At 36.6% G+C, this 20,179-nt stretch overlaps 1 protein-coding gene across 6 annotated transcripts in view; it reads left to right on the top strand.

The window, feature by feature from the left end:
• Window positions 1–20,179, top strand: part of LOC139962676 (protein lin-28 homolog A-like) — an 85,543-nt gene that overhangs the window by 49,342 nt on the left and 16,022 nt on the right. For all 6 annotated transcript variants that reach the window (XM_071962850.1, XM_071962853.1, XM_071962852.1 and 3 more), the window contains one exon: window positions 15,939–16,183. In XM_071962850.1, coding sequence (XP_071818951.1) covers window positions 15,939–16,183 — 245 coding nt within the window. The remainder of the gene's footprint in view (window positions 1–15,938; window positions 16,184–20,179) is intronic.

A 20,179-nucleotide genomic window follows, 5' to 3' on the forward strand; every position in this document is an offset into this window, starting at 1 on the left:
CCGACACATCAGGTTTTAGTTTAAAAGAAATGTGTGATTTCTATTGTTAAATTTTGAAACATAATTATGACAAATTATACGAATCTTTGCATACGAGAACTAAATTTGTAAAACAGTGATGAGTAACTGTTGAAATGTAAGCCTTTTATTCTATTTTGTTAAATAGTTTTTACTTAGTTGTTTACTAGATCAACGGGAAATTTGAATGGCTGGTACTTACTATTTAAGGTTGGTTTCCATTTTTTCCAATTTTAGAATTAATCCTTAATACTTTAAATGACTAAATCTAAGGAAAGCTCATTTTATTATCCCATCCTTTATCATGAAGTAAACATCGTTACTTTGGTAGGTTTGCCTTTCAAAATGCAGCAATTCAAGAGTTTACATTTGTGGCTCCATCAAAATGGAAACTTACAAAGGTGCAATGGGAATAACTTATATATTATATCTTTATGTGGCTGTATTTTCACTTCCACATGGCAGCAACAAACGTTTCTTTTCCCCTGTAATTTGCTTTTAAGTTTCGACAATATTTGTAGTACACCCCACCGCAAAGTTATCTGTCCCTTTTAGCCTCCAAATCGCACCAGGAAATGTTAGTATTAGACAGAAACATGAGCGGTCTTCGAATAAAGGATAAAAAGGATTATTATTATTTTATATGTTTGGAACACAAATTCTTTATTTAACTAAACTGCAGTTCGCAGCTCTCTTATTATAGTTACAGCCATAGTTAGGTAACAACATCTATCACTCTTGTCAGAAATATCATGTGTAATATGAAAGATATTTCTAACAGACCCTTTAGATGCAAACAAAACATTTTCTTTGTTAACACAAATTCTTTATTTGACTTAACAGTTCGCAGCTCTCTGATTATAGTTACAGACATAGTTAGGTAACAACATCTATCACTCATGTCAGAAATATCATGTTTAATATGAAAGATATTTCTAACAGACCCTTTAGATGCAAACAAAACATTTTCTTTGTTAACACAAATTCTTTATTTGACTAAACAGTTCGCAGCTCTCTGATTATAGTTACAGACATAGTTAGGTAACAACATCTATCACTCTGTTAGAAATATCATGTGTAGTATGAAAGATATTTCTAACAGACCCTTTAGATGCAAACAAAACATTTTCTTTGTTAACACATATTCTTTATTTGACTAAACAGTTCGCAGCTCTCTGATTATAGTTACAGACATAGTTAGGTAACAACATCTACCACTCTGTCAGAAATATCATGTGTAATATGTAAGATATTTCTAACAGACTCTTTAGATTGCAAACAAAACAAGAATTTACAGAAGTTTTATTATTGTCATTATTTTTATTTGTTTAACATCGACCTAAACCAAAGGAAGATTTGAAGTTCATTGAACTTTCCATCGCATGGCCAGAGTGAATGGGTTTTTTATATTTTTGGTTTCCCTTTAACTGAATGGAATGTTTTGGTTATATTATACCATAGATTAATTGTATATACATTTAATTTCGTTGCTTAGTTTACATCTTGGTTTAAAGTTTGATTCCCATAATAAATAATGTTTACATTATCTCAGTTTAGCAGATGTGTTTTCAAAGGGAAGAAAACGCGTCATTTCGTTGGAAAAAAGGAAAGGTAATTTAGTTTCGGCTTCAATTAAGCAAGACGGTTTGCTTAGCTATCTCGACAATGTGTGACTTTAAACACACATTGAAGTTGACATTGTGGTCGTTTGACCAAGTCCAAATAGTTTCGATTGCCTTCTCGTATACTAGATGTTGTACCTGCATTTGTCAATTGAGATATGCTGTAGATTCTTGCTTATATGACAATCTAAAAAAGGGATTTCAAGTTTGAAGGAAGAAACACTTGTAAAAGTAAACCAGGTGATATAAGGATACTCATGCCAGTGGAAAGCTTGATAGGGCTACAAAGGTATGCTTAGGTAGAAATACATTGTACGGGATCAAAGTGGACTGCTAACTTGTCAAAGTTTATCACAATAGGTATGCACATTTATGGATAAAATTAATTTCACTTCATCCTATTTAGCATACAAAGTAATTTATTCAATAACATGAATATAATATATATACAATAACCTCTGCAGAATTATGTTAATTGATACATATATTACAAGAAAGCTGGTAGTTTTCTCCAGCAAATTTCGTTATTGGCTAAAAACTTCAAAATGTGTTAAAATCCCCAGTAACATTACTAGCTTCATTCATCTTTTGGCAGATATTCTTTTCGAAGTTTTGAGTATTTTATTGTTGTTGATTGGAGAATTCTTTAAGTAGTTTTGGAAATCATAGACTGAATCTTTGTGTTTTGTTTCTGTGATTTCTCAATTAATGAGCTAGTTCTCTCAATGAGAAATAAAGAAACAGTAAGTGTTGAACTTTATAAGACAGTTGCATCACATATGACGTTCTATAAAGTGAAAATAGTATGCACCTCATACAAACGTGGCAGCTTGTGTATACCCAAGCATTAGTATAGAATTGTTCAACGGTGGATAATATTGCATGGATACTAATTTCTGTTAGTCCTTTACTAAGACGTCATGCCATGTATTTCCTTACATTAGCTTCAGTATACATTCAAACATGTGATCTTCAAACTTTCACGACTAAAATGTCAACAACCACATAAATATTGCAATCATATCCACTAGCTTCGTTTATATACTAACAATACTGGTGTATTTGCTTCTTATGAACTGTTGCAAAATAATTATCTAGGTATTAGCTTTGATAACACGGTAAAAGTACAACGTTTACCTATAGTACCAGTAATTTGTATGAAATTTGTAAATAGTGCTGGTGCATATGCTGAAAAAGTGTTACATTAAATGGTAGGCTATAGTTGAGTATTGGAGGTAGATTAATCATATTTATTGTTGTCCTAGTCAGGAAAAGTGTTGGAAACTTTACCAAGGTAAAAATTTGGCGTTGCTATGGAACAAATGTCGAGGGCATGCACGTCTAGGCTAAGCTTCGTTAGTTATATTGATTAGTTTGGCTTACTGGCTTTGTCAATTCCCCGTTTTGCCAATCCCCGTTTATAAAACTTGCGATTTCACAAAACATTAATGACTTAATGACCTGATTCGTTCTAATTTGTTTGTTGTTGTTGTTGTTTACTTTTTCTTCTGTGTTCGAATAAACGATTAATCACTGCACAGTTAGGAGCAGCAACCTGCTGTAGTATATCTACATGGATTCCACAGTTATGTGTAAAGTAATGAAGTATGTGTAAAGAATATGTAAATATTACAAAGTTTGGGTAGAACTTCAAAGAAACAGCCAAACCATTACAGTTTGACCGCCTATGAAAAGTTTCCACTTCTTTGCAGATTCATTCTGTTGTCGAAAAGTAATCATAATAAAGTAGAGTATTGATATTTGTTGTTGAAGAATTTTAGCGACTTTTGAAAGGTCTCTATAGATCTGATGTGCCACTAATTGACGTTATACCAACTGCATAACCAGCAAGTACATGACTCTCCATTAGACCAACTCATACAATTTTCACCGAATGAATGTTACTCGATTCTTAGCAATTTCGTCTGTCGGAAGCTTCATTCATAGTCAGAATAATACACGGTTGACAGCAAATTGGAAACTTTTCAAACCTTTTTGAATGTTCTTTTACTATTTGAAATAAATCTCGACCAGTCAACCTAAACCACATTGTCCACTTTGTGTTCGGATTTTGGTTTTAAATCGCATCGAGTAATGTACTCAGAAATTAACTCAGAAAGTTGCTTTAAATTTCAAATCATAAAGGAAGGCTATCGAAGTTTGATTGACAATATTTCAGTCGAGGGTACAAAGTGTCCTATACTCGCCTTCAGTATGTATGTATGCCCATAGGCAATTCCCTAATTTTGTTTGAATTTCACTGAAACTTAGATGGCACTTGCTTGATGTCTATCAATATTTCCATTTAAAGATATAGGCAAATGTTTTGCTCGCTGGATTCGACGGCAGTTTTCGTCGTTCAATCTTTCGTATATCAGTTTATATATTTAGTAAATAGAGTTGGGTCTAAATGACTGAAATGGGATGTCTTAGAAAATGATTGCAATGGTGAACCATATTAACACATATATACATCACATGTAGTAATTAACAGTTGTTACGGTTACGGCTTTTTATCTGCAATATGAAATGATAACTGTTTGATATTCACAGATGAAGGATTAGATTCTATAAACATTCTTGTACAATTCATGCTTTTCTATACTGTACCGGTATGTTATAATTTACAAAAACATGATGCAATTTCAAAGTATTCAAGCATCCAAAAAGCAATGAAGTAAAACTGTCTTAAATAAATATTGGCGTCCCCCCCCCCTAAATTTAAGCAGAATGACAGTATATTAAACTGTCCTATCGGGTTAGCAATCAAATTTAACATACCAATTCCGTACTAAAACAAATATCAATTAATTCAGTTGTAATTATATAAATAAATTATTATAATTCAAGGGAAACCCTTAATGGATGAAGCTCTATGTAAAGACCCTACAAATATGTAGGAAAACAGAACCAAGCAATCAATAGTTACCATCGGTCCAAGATCCTAATATATGAACCAGGTACACTTGGCGGAAGATGCAACATGCATATTCTTTCATTTAGAATGTCATGTTTATTTGAAATAATATGAAATAATAGATATTAAGTTCTCCAATGTTAGCCCTTGGCATACTTTGCATTTGGAATCAGAAGACTATATATTCTTGATTTTCTTATTCCTGAAAAAAAAAACTTTGAAGTTCGGTTTTTCTGGCATCAAAGCAGGTTATTTGGGATTAAATATCCAATTTGCATTGAAATAACGTTATTGTTTCAAATTCGTCTCCCCTCGTGGCATAATTATGATCACTTGCAAGTCGAAACAGAGCATTGATTCGCAAACAGTTATGAAAACGTTATACGAATATATTTTAATTCAATTATAGATGGAAATAAATTGAAATCACTGAAATTGAAATGCTGCTGACACAGTATGGTCGCTGTGGTTGTTGTTATTTTGAACTAAATTGTTCAACAAACCGGATTATGAGAAGAGGTTCGAAATGTATTTAACAATATTAATGTAATCAAAATGTGATGTGAAGACATTTTAAGAGACCTGTATATTAATGACATCGTCAAAATTGTTGTGTACATTCAAGGAGAAATAGTTATTAATGATAATAACAATAACAGTAATCATAATAGCAAAAGATGGCTACCCAATTTGGCAGTTTTTTCCAATTTGACAATTTCTCCGTTGAACTAAAACAAGTATGTCACTTTGTAACTAAGATAAGACTTGGTAATTGTTTCACTTCGCCGTGGTTGATATTTGAGCAGTTAATATGGTGTCTTATCGGCACGGTTTATCGATCTATAAACACACTCATTGAGCACGTCCATTCCGTGCACGGTTTGACTTAGGACTTGACCATTGCGCTTTGTGATTGGGAAGGGTTGTTTATATTTCAATATAACCACATTGTGGTTGTACTGTGGCTTGTTTCAATATACAATACCTTATGATTGCATACTTGCGTTGTTAGTTTGGTGAAGTGAACACTCTTAAAGGGAATGTCAGTATCCTGCTTGTGATTACTAGGTTAAGATGTAGAGGTTTATACCTTGTGCGTTTTCAGTCGTTTTAAAATTATGACATTTGTCCCTCTACTGTTTATCTACGACCTCTCCGACATTTGCCTAAATGGACGAAAATAAACAAATACCATTTAAGCTGCATGTTTACGTTGCATTGGTCAAAAATTTGTTGTTTGAATATTAAACAGTTTAAGAGATAAATTACCGAGATACATAATCTGCTACTTTCATTCCACAAAGATATGAAATCGAGACAACAATGAAATTAGGCTTGAGGACTTCAAAATCGACAAATGAAACGATAAGACATAACGTGACAAATATGATTGTTGGACACAGTAATTTCTATATTTGGCTATAGACCTATAATAAGAATAGAAGGAAACATGTCGTACATAGATAAATAAATCGTTTAGTTTTATGGATATTCTTTTTTTCTGTTAATATTACGCGGCGTGGTTGTAGAATGTTGGGAAGTGCATGAATATACCCATTGCAAAGTGCAACTTTTACGCTGGTATTATTATTTCAGGACTTACTCCATAATGCGACATCCAAGGATTTTATATTTAATCAAAAGCTTTTATATAGTATGGTTGTAACATACCCTCCCCCACCCACCTATAAACGCTGGCTGCATGGGAGAATTCTAAGTAAATGTGTTGGAACCCATATGTGGTCATTACTGACCATTCAAATACATCTCAATGGGGAGTATAAATTGTGCGTGTCTAGATAGCTTCCTTCTGCCAAGATTTAGCATTCCTTCGACCATTCGTCGAAAGAGAAAGTTAAGAACAGAAAGTAAAGGGTAAATGTGGACCGGAGTACCCCCGAGGAATTGAACCTGTTGAACTTTGATCAGTCTAACATATTTTAGGACACCATCGCTGGCTAAAGTACTTATCACGGTCTTTCTAGTTATATATGATACCAGTTCGATGTCGCCCTGTTCAGGTACCCTGGAGCTTTGCGATTCATCGATTGAAAGACGCAAGGCAATAATTTGAAGAGAACAAAAAGTTAATATCGATAACGATTCTTAGTTGCAATACTGATAAGTTGTATTGTGAATTATGCATGTTGGACGTGTAGCTATTTACCAGTTGCAAGAAAGTGATAATATACGACCATCATGTTACAAATTTTATTGTTTTTGTTTTTCAGCCAAGTAATCATATCCATGAAATGACAAACCATGTCCATTTGAGATCCATATAGTAAGTGGCTCTCTCCCTTGTGAATATTAACTGCCAATAATTGCTGCAGGAAGTATGCCGCAGAGACAATGGGGTTGGCTGAACTGATTATCGAAAAAGTGTCTATCCCCCCACCCCCCCTTTCCTTCTCATGCAATTTTCCTTCTGGTTAGTTAATATGATTCTACATTCCACTTTTGGCTGACTTTCAGAATTTGTATCGGCTGCGTTTTCCAAAACGTCACATATTCAAACATCTTGAACAGACAACGGCCAAGTTGAGCCAAGCCGACGTTTCTTCAACAGGGTAAAAAAGCAAAATGAAGCCAGTCGTTTATATTTGAATCATTTATATCATTAACTGTACCATTGGGGGGGGGGGGGTTGCTGGCGAAGTCAAGTTTTCCGTTACGCCATCAGATGTGCCTCACGTACTGTACATCGGTATCTTAAACGGACTTTATTGCCCCGGTTTAAGTAGGACCCACAAATAGTGAGATCATGTCACATCATCCATGACAGACTTTGGCTGTTGTCTGTCTTGATTTGTAAGGCAAATGGCTAAATCAAGTGGTCGGGATAGATTAGTTGTATGCTGTAATCCACACTCATCACGTGATCTTGAACTGAGAACATACCTACCTATATATGGCTTCGAATGTGTGTTTTTTCCCCGCAGAAGTCCTTCTCGAGTATATTACATAACCTGGTGATATCGAATGGAAACCAGATTGGTTCTAAAAGCTAGTGAAAAATAGCAAAACTGAACATCAGTAAACGGTCAACAGTGTTGACCCCATATATGCTATAGAATGCTAATGGCGTCTCTGGGTTAAGTTATAACAAGCATTTCACTACCAACCTTCAAGGCATTTTCATCCAGTTTGCGATATTATAATTTCCCAAAACGTTCCTCAATGTATGTGGGATTTGGAAATTTTGGGTGGGGGATTTGGGGAAATTACAAAAATCCTTAAATCTGCTTAAAAACCGTCGACTTTTAGTTACGAATCTTGTACGTGTAACATCTTACAAGCTACCATAAGATTGTGCTATATTGTAGATATGTGGGAGCTTGGGTAACGACGGCCATTGCGTTAAACATACAGATAAACTGGTTAAATAACTATTGGACCAGACCAAGAGGGTCACCTGGGCGTCTTAATCAGGAGAGAACTTAGGAATATTGTGAAGTAAAAGATTGTTGTTGCCATAAATTTCCACAGATTGGTTTGAATATTTACCATATTTTGTCTTTATTTGTTCTGTGTTTTTTTTTTTTTGATAATGGAAAAGGGCAGTGTCGAGCAATTAAAAGATACTGCTATAATAATCGTAACTTATGAAGTTATTATCCTGTTAACCTTTTTGGTCCTCAGGTTTTTGGTTTCCAGTTATTTGCTACCAATTTTAATCCGACTTTTATATTGCAAACAAAACAGGTTGTTACTATCAATCCTTTTCTTTCATTCAAATTTAGTAGAACTATTTCTCGCTATAGTTGTACATGTTTGTAAAAAAGAAAAAAAAGAAAAAATGCCACAATACAACGGCGCCAACGGAATTTAGAGCCTGCAACACAAAAGAGCTGAGATGCCATAGAGAAGCATTTGCAGTGCGTAAGGTTACGCGCTATGCCGAACACGTGTACTGCACACCTAGCGTACACGTCGTCAACGCTATCAAGCTATCTAGAAGAATTTCGACTTGATAGTAGTAGTGTATCGGAACTCTTGTGTTAGACGACTATATAGTAGTATTATTACCAACCTTATTATTATTTCTCATAATGGCCGCAGTGCGTATCGCTATGCATAGAAACTTGTGTACATCGGTTTGCATTCGTTCCTCTTGGTTACTTTCAAATTGTCACATAGTAGCAGTTGGTTATACCAAATTTGTTTCTTCTGCAATACCAGCATTTCTCCTCACTTCCCCCGGTATTCAACGTGTGTACTCGATGATAACGTACAATAGTGTTTTTTATAGTTTTTTTTATATTGTTATCTCCTATAGTAAAGTAGCCATATGTACGCATAGGAATGTATACATGCTGGACTAACAATATTGTAAACGTTCACTCATCAATATGCGTGGCTAATCATGTAACACCGTTGCTTTGATGGGTTCTATACCCATTCGATGGATAAGGGTTGAATACAAAGTCAAATTTGTCACTCGTGTGTAAAAAAATAGTCACGTCAGTCAATGTCATTGTACCCTTTCCCATTGTGTTGGAAGTAACTATGCAAGCAGGCGCAGATTCCGGGGAGGGAGATACCGAGGAAGAGGTGTACACCCATTCTCCCAACTCCAGAAGTAGTTAGTAGCAAAGCCTTGCGTTTAGACCAATTTAAATATCATAATTTATAGTCTAAATATGGATCGGACTGTGCCAATTGGCGTCTACTAAAATGTTACCTTTTCTGGCGGTGAATCGCCCATACCCCCTACATCGGAGTCAAATTCAATGACCTCTAGGCCACACCCCGTCCGGTATGCCATTCTGGGCCCACCCCTGATGGCAAAGAAAAAAAAAAGTATCTTGTTAACTATAATTTGACACGCTTACATTTGACATTAATTATATCGTCACATATTTGCATTGTAAGCAGATCAGTCAGTATACGTTTAGAGTACATGGGCAAAGAGAGATAGAGATAGAGAGACCTATAGAGGGAGTATTTATGAACCTGGCATATGAATGCAACAGGCAAATGTCACACTCATAGTCTTTGACAAAACTAGTGTAAGGTGTAATGACATGTTCTGTTAGTAGTCCATGTTGTTACATCTACCAGAACGTACTGCGTTTTAAAGAATATACTTATGCCGTAACATATCACTTATACTATAACCGCCAAACGAATGACGATTTTATATAGCTTGTGCCACCTATTGCTGCTGATAACATTCGCTGTGACATAACTTGATTGAAAACTTTTTCTTCATAGCTGCACGCCGTATAGGCCTTCAATTTCCATATACCGCCATGGTGGCGTGCAGAGTATGTGTGTTAACGTTGTATGATTTGTAAACGCGGTTGTTAACATCAACTTTGTTTGCGCGTAATATATTTGAGTGTGCTATGCAATTCCACAATATTTCGTAATGCCATTTGCGTCTAATGCAAAAGGGGTCACTTTATACAAAAGGTATTGTTATGAACGAACTTCATACTATCAGCTCCTCATTCGTTAGTATCAGAAGTTATGTACCTTGGGTAGATGTCAGTTGAGATCAAAGTTCTAAATTATTGGGAAGATTGTAAACAAACTTGCTCAAAGAGATTAGATAGGAACCTGCGCGAAGTCGTTATGACCACGTAAGTGTTTATACACAGATGTCCCATTGATGTGTGGACGTCACATGTCCGACTGTGTCAGTGTGAAGACCTTGTTGATAAAACTTGTAGCTATGAATGGTCACAACTTGGATATGTTTTCCCTACTATTTCGACCAGCTTAAATGAACTTTCTTTACATATTGACAAGACATTGGCATTTATATCTTTGACTAAACGAAGATGCCTTCATAACCCTAAATCGTGTATGGAATTTCACAATCATTATATATTTAATGCATGATCTTCTGAAAATATCAGGTTATTAAAAGTCGATCACCAGCTGTTCGTTTCTGCTAAAAACAAAAAAATAAAAAATAAATACCCCCAAACAAAGAGGACACCGATACGCCACATTTGAATGTGCGTGAATTAGTTTTGCGAAACTTATGAATCATTGGTCACTAGGCAAGAGGTTCTTGGAACTTCTCGGTTGCGCAATCGAGGACAAATTATACTTTGGGTCTGAAAAGATAAACAGATATGAATTAACAAGTATTAGCCTACGCTTTCTCTCTTTTCGACCAAAATAAATTTACACAGCCGATTTTGTATGGGCTTCTTGACATGATCGGAAGAATATTTTTAAAAGTAATGATGTTACGGCCGACATGCCAGTTCACCATAACACCTGCTATACGAAAACGGTTCTGTATTTCCTCCCTGCTTTTTGAAATGAAGTTGAAGGAGTAAAATCCGCATACCGTCACAATAAAGACGTATCAATCAAGACATTACAGCTCTTAAGAGAAGTCATCACAAGATGTGTGCAGCTGTATCGTGCCTTAGAAAAAATGTCAGATTACCCAAGGCAAATCTGTAAATCTGAAAAGAGTCACGTTTGGTCCTGTAAGGGTTTAACCTTACTTGATGGAACAAAATGGAATATTTTTCCGCCCTTTTTATTCATTTTCATTTTTAAAGAAGGCATGCACTGACACCTGCTAAATGCATAGGCTATTAAACGTTTGACCGATCGGAAATACGAACACATCATTACAAATTGTTTCGGCATTGTAAGGCGAGCAAAGACGTGCGTGATAGTGTGGTACGTCAGACCTAAGCGTTGAATGAGGTATAGGCCTATCTTCTTCAGGTAGGCAAGAATGTTCAAGGTCAAGTTTGAATTGATATTGCCACAATGTGGTGGTACCAAACATTTCAACGCTAATAAAACGTCAGCCTTACCTAGATATTTAATTGGTTAAAACCAATAGGCACCACAAAACATATCATTTGAAATCCTCTGAGAAGGAGTTTGATCGTCCCATTCCAATTGCTACGCACGTAGCTAACTAGATCTAAATAAGACAGTTAATGAGCACCACATATTGGTACCATCTTTTGGGCTACCTATAGCCTTTAGCATTTCTATATTTTGTATCTGGCGTGTAAGATAATAAAATAACAACTAACAATCTGTCATACCAGTAGATATCGAAACTATCGGTTGTTTACTTTTGTTGATGCATTCTATAACGTTCTTGTCTTCTACTTCGCCCCTGATTATTTTAGCAGAGTATTATATATGGCCACAGAACTGCATCAATGTTAAACGTGTATAGTTGAATCATTCTGGGCCTTTTGTTTTTGTTATTATATATGGAACCCAAGGTTTATACCAAAAGAAAGAAGAACAATAATGGTTAATTGTACAAGAAAGAAACTCGTCGCCACGTCAAAACGATTTTTACATTGTACAATTAGGTTACGGTTTGCTACCGCATGACCCCAATGGTATCAATTACATTAATATACACCCATCCACTTTGCTTCAATCTTTTAAGAAGTAATTCAAAGTATTTTTCCTTTCCGTCTGCCTCTCTGTGTAAAATATTTACTAGTTGGCTTTACACAGGCAATAAAATACGAGGAAGGAATGAGTTTGCGGTGAATATGACACAAATCAAAATCGTAGTTTAGATCGATTGGCGTCAAAAGATCTCTTTAGTCAACATACTTCACTTGCCGAGTCGTAACTAACCGCGGTGTAGCTTATCGTGTTGAAGCTTGCACACCCACTCCCCTGCCTAGTAAGGAAATGCTGCATTCGCTCCATTCTGATGACATTGTGTACTGGGTATTGGCATACCACCCCGTCAGTGACGTCGGGATGAAACATCAGAAAACGTTGTACTTGCAAGTATGTTTGTCGTGGCTTACGATTACTACGGTAGTTTACCTTACTTGCAACAGATCGGTTGTAGAGTCTTTTTTGTTATCAATTGAAATCGAAAACTTGATCATCGATGGATGGATGAGAATGTTACGGTATCCAGGAACTACACTTTCTAATTTCAAAGAATCCGAATTTATCCTTTGAGAGTGTCTATAGGATCATCATTCTTTCAGGGAGTGATTTCCGGTCTTCTCCGCAGAATGACTTGTGGCCAATTGAGCTCGGTGATATCATGAACTCATTTCAAAGATAAAATCAACATACAATTCACTAAGTAATATGACTGACTTTCACTGCGGTAAAAAAGTAATCGTCATTCAGGGACACTTTCAAGGAGTGAATTCTTATTCTTTGAAGTTAAAAAGTGTAATTCATGACTTTATTTCGTTACCGTTCATCCATCGATGATGTCGCAAGCTTCCGCTCTGGTTGCTCGTACACAAATTTGACTATCGACCATATAGTGAGCGATCTTTACAAAGCAATTACCATGAGACTCATGAATTGCTGCACATTGGTTCTCCTGAACGAGAATTTCGGCATCAATGAATCGATGGCAGCAGCCACGGCATATTGGACACCTCTCGAGCGTAACGGTTGTACATAATGTTACGTATGTTCGATGATGAATGGAAGTTCATGGATGTCATTGGGAGGACTGTATCGTCAGTGGAACAGCAAGGCTACAAAATTTATTAGTATATATTGTCACAGACACGTACGTAACTGCTCTGATGACGAAGAAGGAGGCATCAATTAATATACACAAACTGGGCCCCAATCACACTGAATGTTTTACAAATGGAAACCGCTCGTTTGTGTACAGAAGGGTACATGTGCTATATGTATAAATGTTCAAACGAATCTTTCAACGTCATATTCTGTTTCGTTGGCACAATAGTCTGTCAACCCAATATCTAAAATATTTCTTATTGAAGTAAAAGATTGAAGTAAAATGTTTCCTGAATTTAAGGGCATTTACTTAAGCATTCCAACTGTAATCGTACGAAGTCAATGGATGGTAAGGACGTTATCTCTATACCCTGAATGAACAGAAAACTCGATATTGAATTCTCACGAACTATGGACAAATATAATTGTCTGCTAAAATATTGTTAAAGATCTTGACTCGGAGTTGTGGCTTAGTCACGGGAGTCTCGTGGAACTAATCATCTCAGCATTGTGGGATATGGTTGCTCATGTTGTGTTACAGTAGGTCTACCAGTATAGGATCAATTAGTTGGCCTCAACAAAAGTTCTCAAATAGAGAATAGAGTAGATTAGCATTATGTGTGTAAACATACAAGTTCCATAGTTTGTGATGTGTGCATTTTTGGTTCTCGGCACTGCCGTAGAAAGTTCTAACTCATACGACTAAGAAGCCACTGTTCGTCCTGAACATTGTGCGGATTGGTCAATCTGTACAGAGAGGAGAGTGGAAGCGTTCGCTATCTACATATCATTTGAATCAACAATCACTCTGATATCCACTTGATGTCCAATCTAAATTATCCGTCAAAAAAAAGGAAAGCCCTCGAAGGTGATATCCTTTTCTCTATCTATAATTCCCATCTAACATTGAGGTGCAGCAGCCGGGCCGCGTTGGAAGTTTAGAACATAAACTGTCCTCTTGAAAATGATGAATAAGGTGACCTTGACGTTTTAGAGGCAAGTGATCTGATCCAAAGGGGGTGAGAGCTGTTTTAAGTTATTGGCAATTCGTGAATGTGGTGGTGGTTCGTGCTAGTACAGCAGCTTGTCTAAATTGCCTGTAACTGCAAACAAGGTATAGGATGGAAGAAAACAGGCGCTTGAGGGCATCCATAAATTGAACGCAAATTTGACTTGCCGTTATAGATAAGTGTTTTGAACTAAGAAGTACATTAACTTTCAAGAGGGCTGATTTTAGTTTCATGTAACCCCTCTTACTTCAAGGACGAATAACAGGTCTATCAGAGCCAATAGTCCGCAGCAAAAATTGTCCTCTTCATGAAAATAACGGTCAAGGTCAGATTGTGGTGAAGGTGATAACAAAGTGAGCCTTATCAACGCCATATAGATAGATTGGAATTAGACAAGTTTTTACTTCTTTTCGTCAGTTTCTGGGGAAAGTAGTCATTTCCCCATTTTACCTTTCCATCGTTTCGGATCAGCTTGGACGTGTTGTTTAGTTCCTCTCTTGCGAATGTTTTATCTTACTTTTCCGTCTGTCCAGGGAGTACTATATATAGTCTTTCACCTCCCGGTTGGAATAGTTAATGTTGTTGCACAGCGTATATGACGGGTCAATTCTTTAGACCCAAAGTTCCTGATTCAAATGAAAATTCTGAGAAAAGGTGACAAGCAGACATACTTAAGGATGTGGATTACTCTAATAAAAAAACGATCTATATACCATACACATATCATGACATTGAAGAAATCAGTGTGGAATGTGACCTAAAAGTAAAACTATGGCCAGGATCCACTGAATGCTATACACGATGACAGATGAGGTGGTAATTTGAGATTTAAACATTATATCTGAGTAGATAATGTGTATGTGTCTGTGTGTCGATTTGACTGTTCGTTCAACTTCAGTCTCATTTGGATATTTTACCCGTGATTTTAAAATTCGAACCAGAAAATGTCTTTGACACAATTGAAAGGAAACAATATTTCACTGTTACATCATGAGGTGATGACGTATGAGGTATAGGTTCTTCGTCGATTATGTCTCTATGATAAATTTAACATTTTAACCAGGTATTTAGTGTATATAAAAGTATATATATATTTTTTTATAGCATATGATTTTGCGTAATAAGTTTGTTTGCGTTGCCTCGTAAACGTTAATTGCTTTCAGTTTGCACATTGATGGTTTCGTTTTCCTATGTCTTGATGAAAATGTATATTGTTAGCTACCTTCAGTGTTCATGCACATGAAGGCCTGTGGATAATTATTCAAAATAATATAAAAAGGCCGGTGGATAATTTTTAAAAATAATATAAAAAGGCCGGTGAATAATTATTAAAAATAATATAAAAAGGCTGGTGGATAATTATTAAAAATATTATATAAAAAAATAACAGGGAGGTTCTGATACTGGTTATTGTTCAATTTGAATGTATAAGTTTAACAAAACGTCGGCGAATCATCGCATGGTGTTGGTGCAGGATATGTCGATATAATCTTCCGGCTACCCAAATAAGGTCCATTATGACAATAATCAAGTCATACCATTATTTAGTATTGGTTTCATATTTTTTTCGTCACTGGACAAACCAGCTAAAACAAATTGTACAAAATCGTAGAGCATTTGATACATATGATAATACTCATGTTCATATAATAATACTCATGTACATAAAGTAATACTCATGTACATATAATAATACTCATGTACATAACATAATACTCGTGTACATATAATAATACTCGTGTACATAAAATAATACTCATGTACATAAAATAATACTCATGTACATATAATAATACTCATGTACATATAATAATACTCATGTACATAAAATAATACTCATGTACATAAAATAATACTCATGTACATATAATAATACTCATGTCACGAGGTTCTTTGACATTTTGCTTTTTACAGATGGAGCTAGGCGGAGTGTCAAGGGGCAAGAGAAAGGTGAGGGCAGTGAGGAGAAGGGAACACCAGCCAAGAGTGGCGAGACGAGTGAAGAGGAAGGGGAGGAGACTCCAAAGGCATCGGGTGCTGAAGCCGCAGAACCGGTTGAGGGGGTTATCTATACGGGTAGTGTCAAATGGTTTAACGTCAACAAAGGTTACGGATTCATCACCCCAGATGATGGTAGTGGAGATGTTTTTGTTCACCAGGTACCTTTTCATTATTTCTTTCCCTCCCCACCCCTTCTCGTTGCTATAAGTTAACAAAAAATTAAGAAAATATCTGTTCAATTCCGCTTTGAAAGGTTCTTTGTGATCATATATACTTTATTGTGTATAGGCTGAGAATATCGTTAGCTACCATGCACGGACAATAGTAGGATACAATGGAGAGGCTTATATGTGTGTTTTTAGGTTGTTGTTGCTTGATTACTGATGATAAAATTGGCCTCCGAGTCCAACCAAGGTTTATGGCATCCTAGCTTTGTATGTCTTGTTTTCGGTTGCATTAGTCCTGACAGTTGTTATCATTTCTTTCGTCATACCAGTTTGTGATAATCACGGCCCACATTGACTCTCCTTTCTGGAATGATTCAATGGTGTCTTACAGCTGTATGTATGTGTGTATTTATGAATGTATGCATGTATGTATATTAGATCCTCCTGCAAGCAGGAACTCGCGAAGAAGCCATCATTGGCTTATCAAAGCCGCAAGCTGACCGAAGTCAGTCTCTTAGATTCATATTTAACGTCCATGATTATGAATTGCATGTCAATTGTCAACAACTCTGTAACTGGACGACATACATTAATCTGGGAGTGACTCGAACTCGGGACCCTTATGATTGAAAGGCACCGGCGTTAACCACTGAGCTAACACTCTTATAGCTGTAGATCCACAATCTGAAGTAGATTCCATACCAGACTGAGTTCCAGATTTACTCAGTTTTCAATCTTCTAGGGTATCTGAATGTTTGCCACTTGGCTACATCACTTTTTGTACATATATATTTGCATAGGCCAAAACCATGTCAACCGTCAAGCTGGATACAAAAAAAAATTGACCGAAATTGTGAGTTGGAGCGAACTCCATAACGTCGTTATATGTGGAGTAATTGCTCGTTGCAAATGCACTCATTCCAACACCAACCACACAATACAGAAAATCTAATTAATTGGCGCACCATATTTGTTTTGTCAGTAGTGGAAAGTACCTTCCATCTATATAACTCTCCCGTACAAATCCACAATATATACACGCCGCACCATAGGTAAAATCGCGTTATGATCCATTTGTTTATACTGCAAAACCGCTTTTTTTCTCGCCCAACATATAATTGGTTAACAGCATTTCTCAATAGCACGCGATTCTCAATTCCGCTTAACAAATGAAGTTGACTTAACTCGAGCTTTTTGCTGTTAAATATCTCATTTAATGGTCTATTCATTATAAGCAACGAAAAAAGCCAGGTGTACTGGTAATAGCTGCAGGGCCAACACGCTTCTTTTCTCCTGTATACCCCCCCCCCCCCCACCCGACCTGAGCAAAACGACCAGAATATTATCAACGACAATTTTTTTTAGGTCAATTCACCAATTTAGAGGCGGTTTATCTGGGCCGTCATATGCCAAAATGGATGTTGGTTGGAGCAATATAAAAATATGCTTATAGTTAATTCAAATGATGAGTCAATGTTGCTTGTGGACGAATCAATATTCCTATTCTGAAAACTTCAGGTATAGTGGCGCATGGATTATGCTATCATGAATGCCGGCTTTTTTTTCCTTCTATATATACTGTTGTTACCATTCTTATTCAGATGTGCGGTTTCCGTATAGTCCCCGTACGATTCAAAGTAAACCAGGGAGCTACATAGTTTTGTCAATTCCTGAATCACCCACATGGGAGTATTGGTATGCCATGTTTCCAAGGTTTTCTATAACACAGATCAACGTGCCGACAATCTGTGTGAAGCATTTCTGCTGGAGAATTAAAGGGTCAGGAAGATATCAGTTTCACGCCCATGCATACCCATGCACCACCGATAGCTACGGAACATTTTGAAGCTACACGCACAATGTCGAAACTGCCAACCAAAATGTTAAAAACTATCATTACGTTTTATGTTTCTTTTTTGTGGAAGTGTGCTCCAAGGTTTGTAAAAGTTTATCAGATTTATAAAAGGCAGAGATATCGAATATATAGCTGGACTCGTTATCAGTTGGATAAATTGCACGAGTAACGAATAAACTTCTCGAAGCAATTTGGTTACTACATTAGAGATTACCCAATCATCGCGTAAAGTATTTTATTTGCAACGTCATGTAAATAAAGAGTTATGTTTCTGTCGGTAAACAGCCATTGTACACTCTCGTTGCGGTGATAGACTGGGCAACAGGTCACTTTAGGAACTCTTCGAAATAAATCTATCGCGGCATAAAACAAAACTTAGGACCCGGATAATTTTGCCAAGGCTATACTGTTATAGATAATATATATATGTATATCATGTCTCTTATAATCCTGAGAATCAAGTCCGTTTCCACATCGCTTTTGTCCTTCTCACCAATCGAAACTTTGTGTTAATTAATGTGTATAGTTTAGCGAACGCTTGGTGGGAGCCTATGGCCATGGGAGTGGTTTCATGGAATTGTGAAATGAAGTTTTAAGTATACAACTAAAGATTAGAAACCTTTCACATAGATTTATGATTTAACTGAAAGGAACAACATGATTGCTAACTAGGCGGGGAAAATGACTGTTTGATATGTGTGATCATAATGATGTCGACATAAACTGTGTTCTTTAGAAACTAAAGTCAAATGGTAAAGTGAATTATAGGTTCAATCCCCTTTTACTTCATCTTTGCAGTATGTTAGTTCAAAATATCGTATGGGTGGGTCTTGGCGACAAGTTCAACCTCTACTTGTATTCCTTACTATTTTGGTTAAGTCACTGTTAGGCCCCCGTGAAGACCTTGCCTTTAATAATGCCAAAAATATCGACGTAAAACTTGTTTTTTTCGTTCGTGCTTGCGTCATTAAAGCCATACTTGACATTTCAACGAGAAGCGTGCGTATATACAAAGCTTTTGGTGGAAAGAAGTCCCACCACGTCATTAATCTAAATTCTGTGGTATTATACTCGTTTATCGTTGCATCCATTGAAACAGTCGTTATGACACTGTATATAACTCGGCTGCATGGGGTGATAGGATCGCTTCCTTCATATGTGCCCACTCAACGACAGCCTTACCAAGCCAGGCTTCCGGTGCATGTAGTTTTAAGAAACACACCCCAACCCAACAATGTCACATGACCATTGACGATGATAACCTCTCCCCCTTTCCCCTCCTCCGCCTTCCCGCACCCGCCACCCTAAATATCAGTTAAATCGTATTCCGGCGTTTCGAACAGGTTGTTTTTCATGAAAACAAAAACTTTGACATTTGAGCGGTCACAAAGTCACTTCTGCTGACACTTTCTATGAGATTCTCCGTAAGATTGGATAATGAAGTTTGGCATTAATTGCTTCCAGGAACCACAGTTTTTCTTTGTTTTACCATCACCTACCGAATATGAACAGAATCAAAAGATTTCCTGCCCTGGTGACACTGAAAATTGGATACAATCGTATAACCCTCTGTCCAACTTCTAAACTTTTCTAGGCGGGCTGGGGGAGGGGGAGGGTGGATGCGCGAGGGATGGGGGAAGGGGATGCGCGAGGGATGGGGGATCAGGGAGGAGAGGGATCACTCATCACCTCTATAATGTACCGCAGTTGATGATTGTTGTTGTTGTTTAAAATCATACCGAACTTGATTCCACGACTACACTTTCTACTATGAAATTGATTTTGTTTGCGATACTCCCAGATAGGGAAGGGAACCGGAAGGGGGGGGGGGGGAGGGAAGGGAACTTTTAGTAAGATTAGAGAAAATTACAAACGATCAATTTGATTATACTGCAGCCCATTGGAAAACATATTTATTTCAATTTTTTTATAATGGAAGATTTCGGAAGCCGTTTTTCTGTAGAAATTGTCTCGCATGCCAAGATCACAAATTTTGTACACAAATCACCGCTGTAGGTTTCATATGCCCAAATATGTCAGAGTAGCGTATAATATTTCTCACAACTTTGAACTCTGTCTATTTTCAGTCACCTACCAAGAAAAAAGGTTTTTTTTTTGTCTTTTCGTGCAAT

The sequence above is a fragment of the Apostichopus japonicus genome, chromosome 21 (assembly GCF_037975245.1).
Source record: "Apostichopus japonicus isolate 1M-3 chromosome 21, ASM3797524v1, whole genome shotgun sequence".
NCBI classification, from domain to species: domain Eukaryota; kingdom Metazoa; phylum Echinodermata; class Holothuroidea; order Aspidochirotida; family Stichopodidae; genus Apostichopus; species Apostichopus japonicus.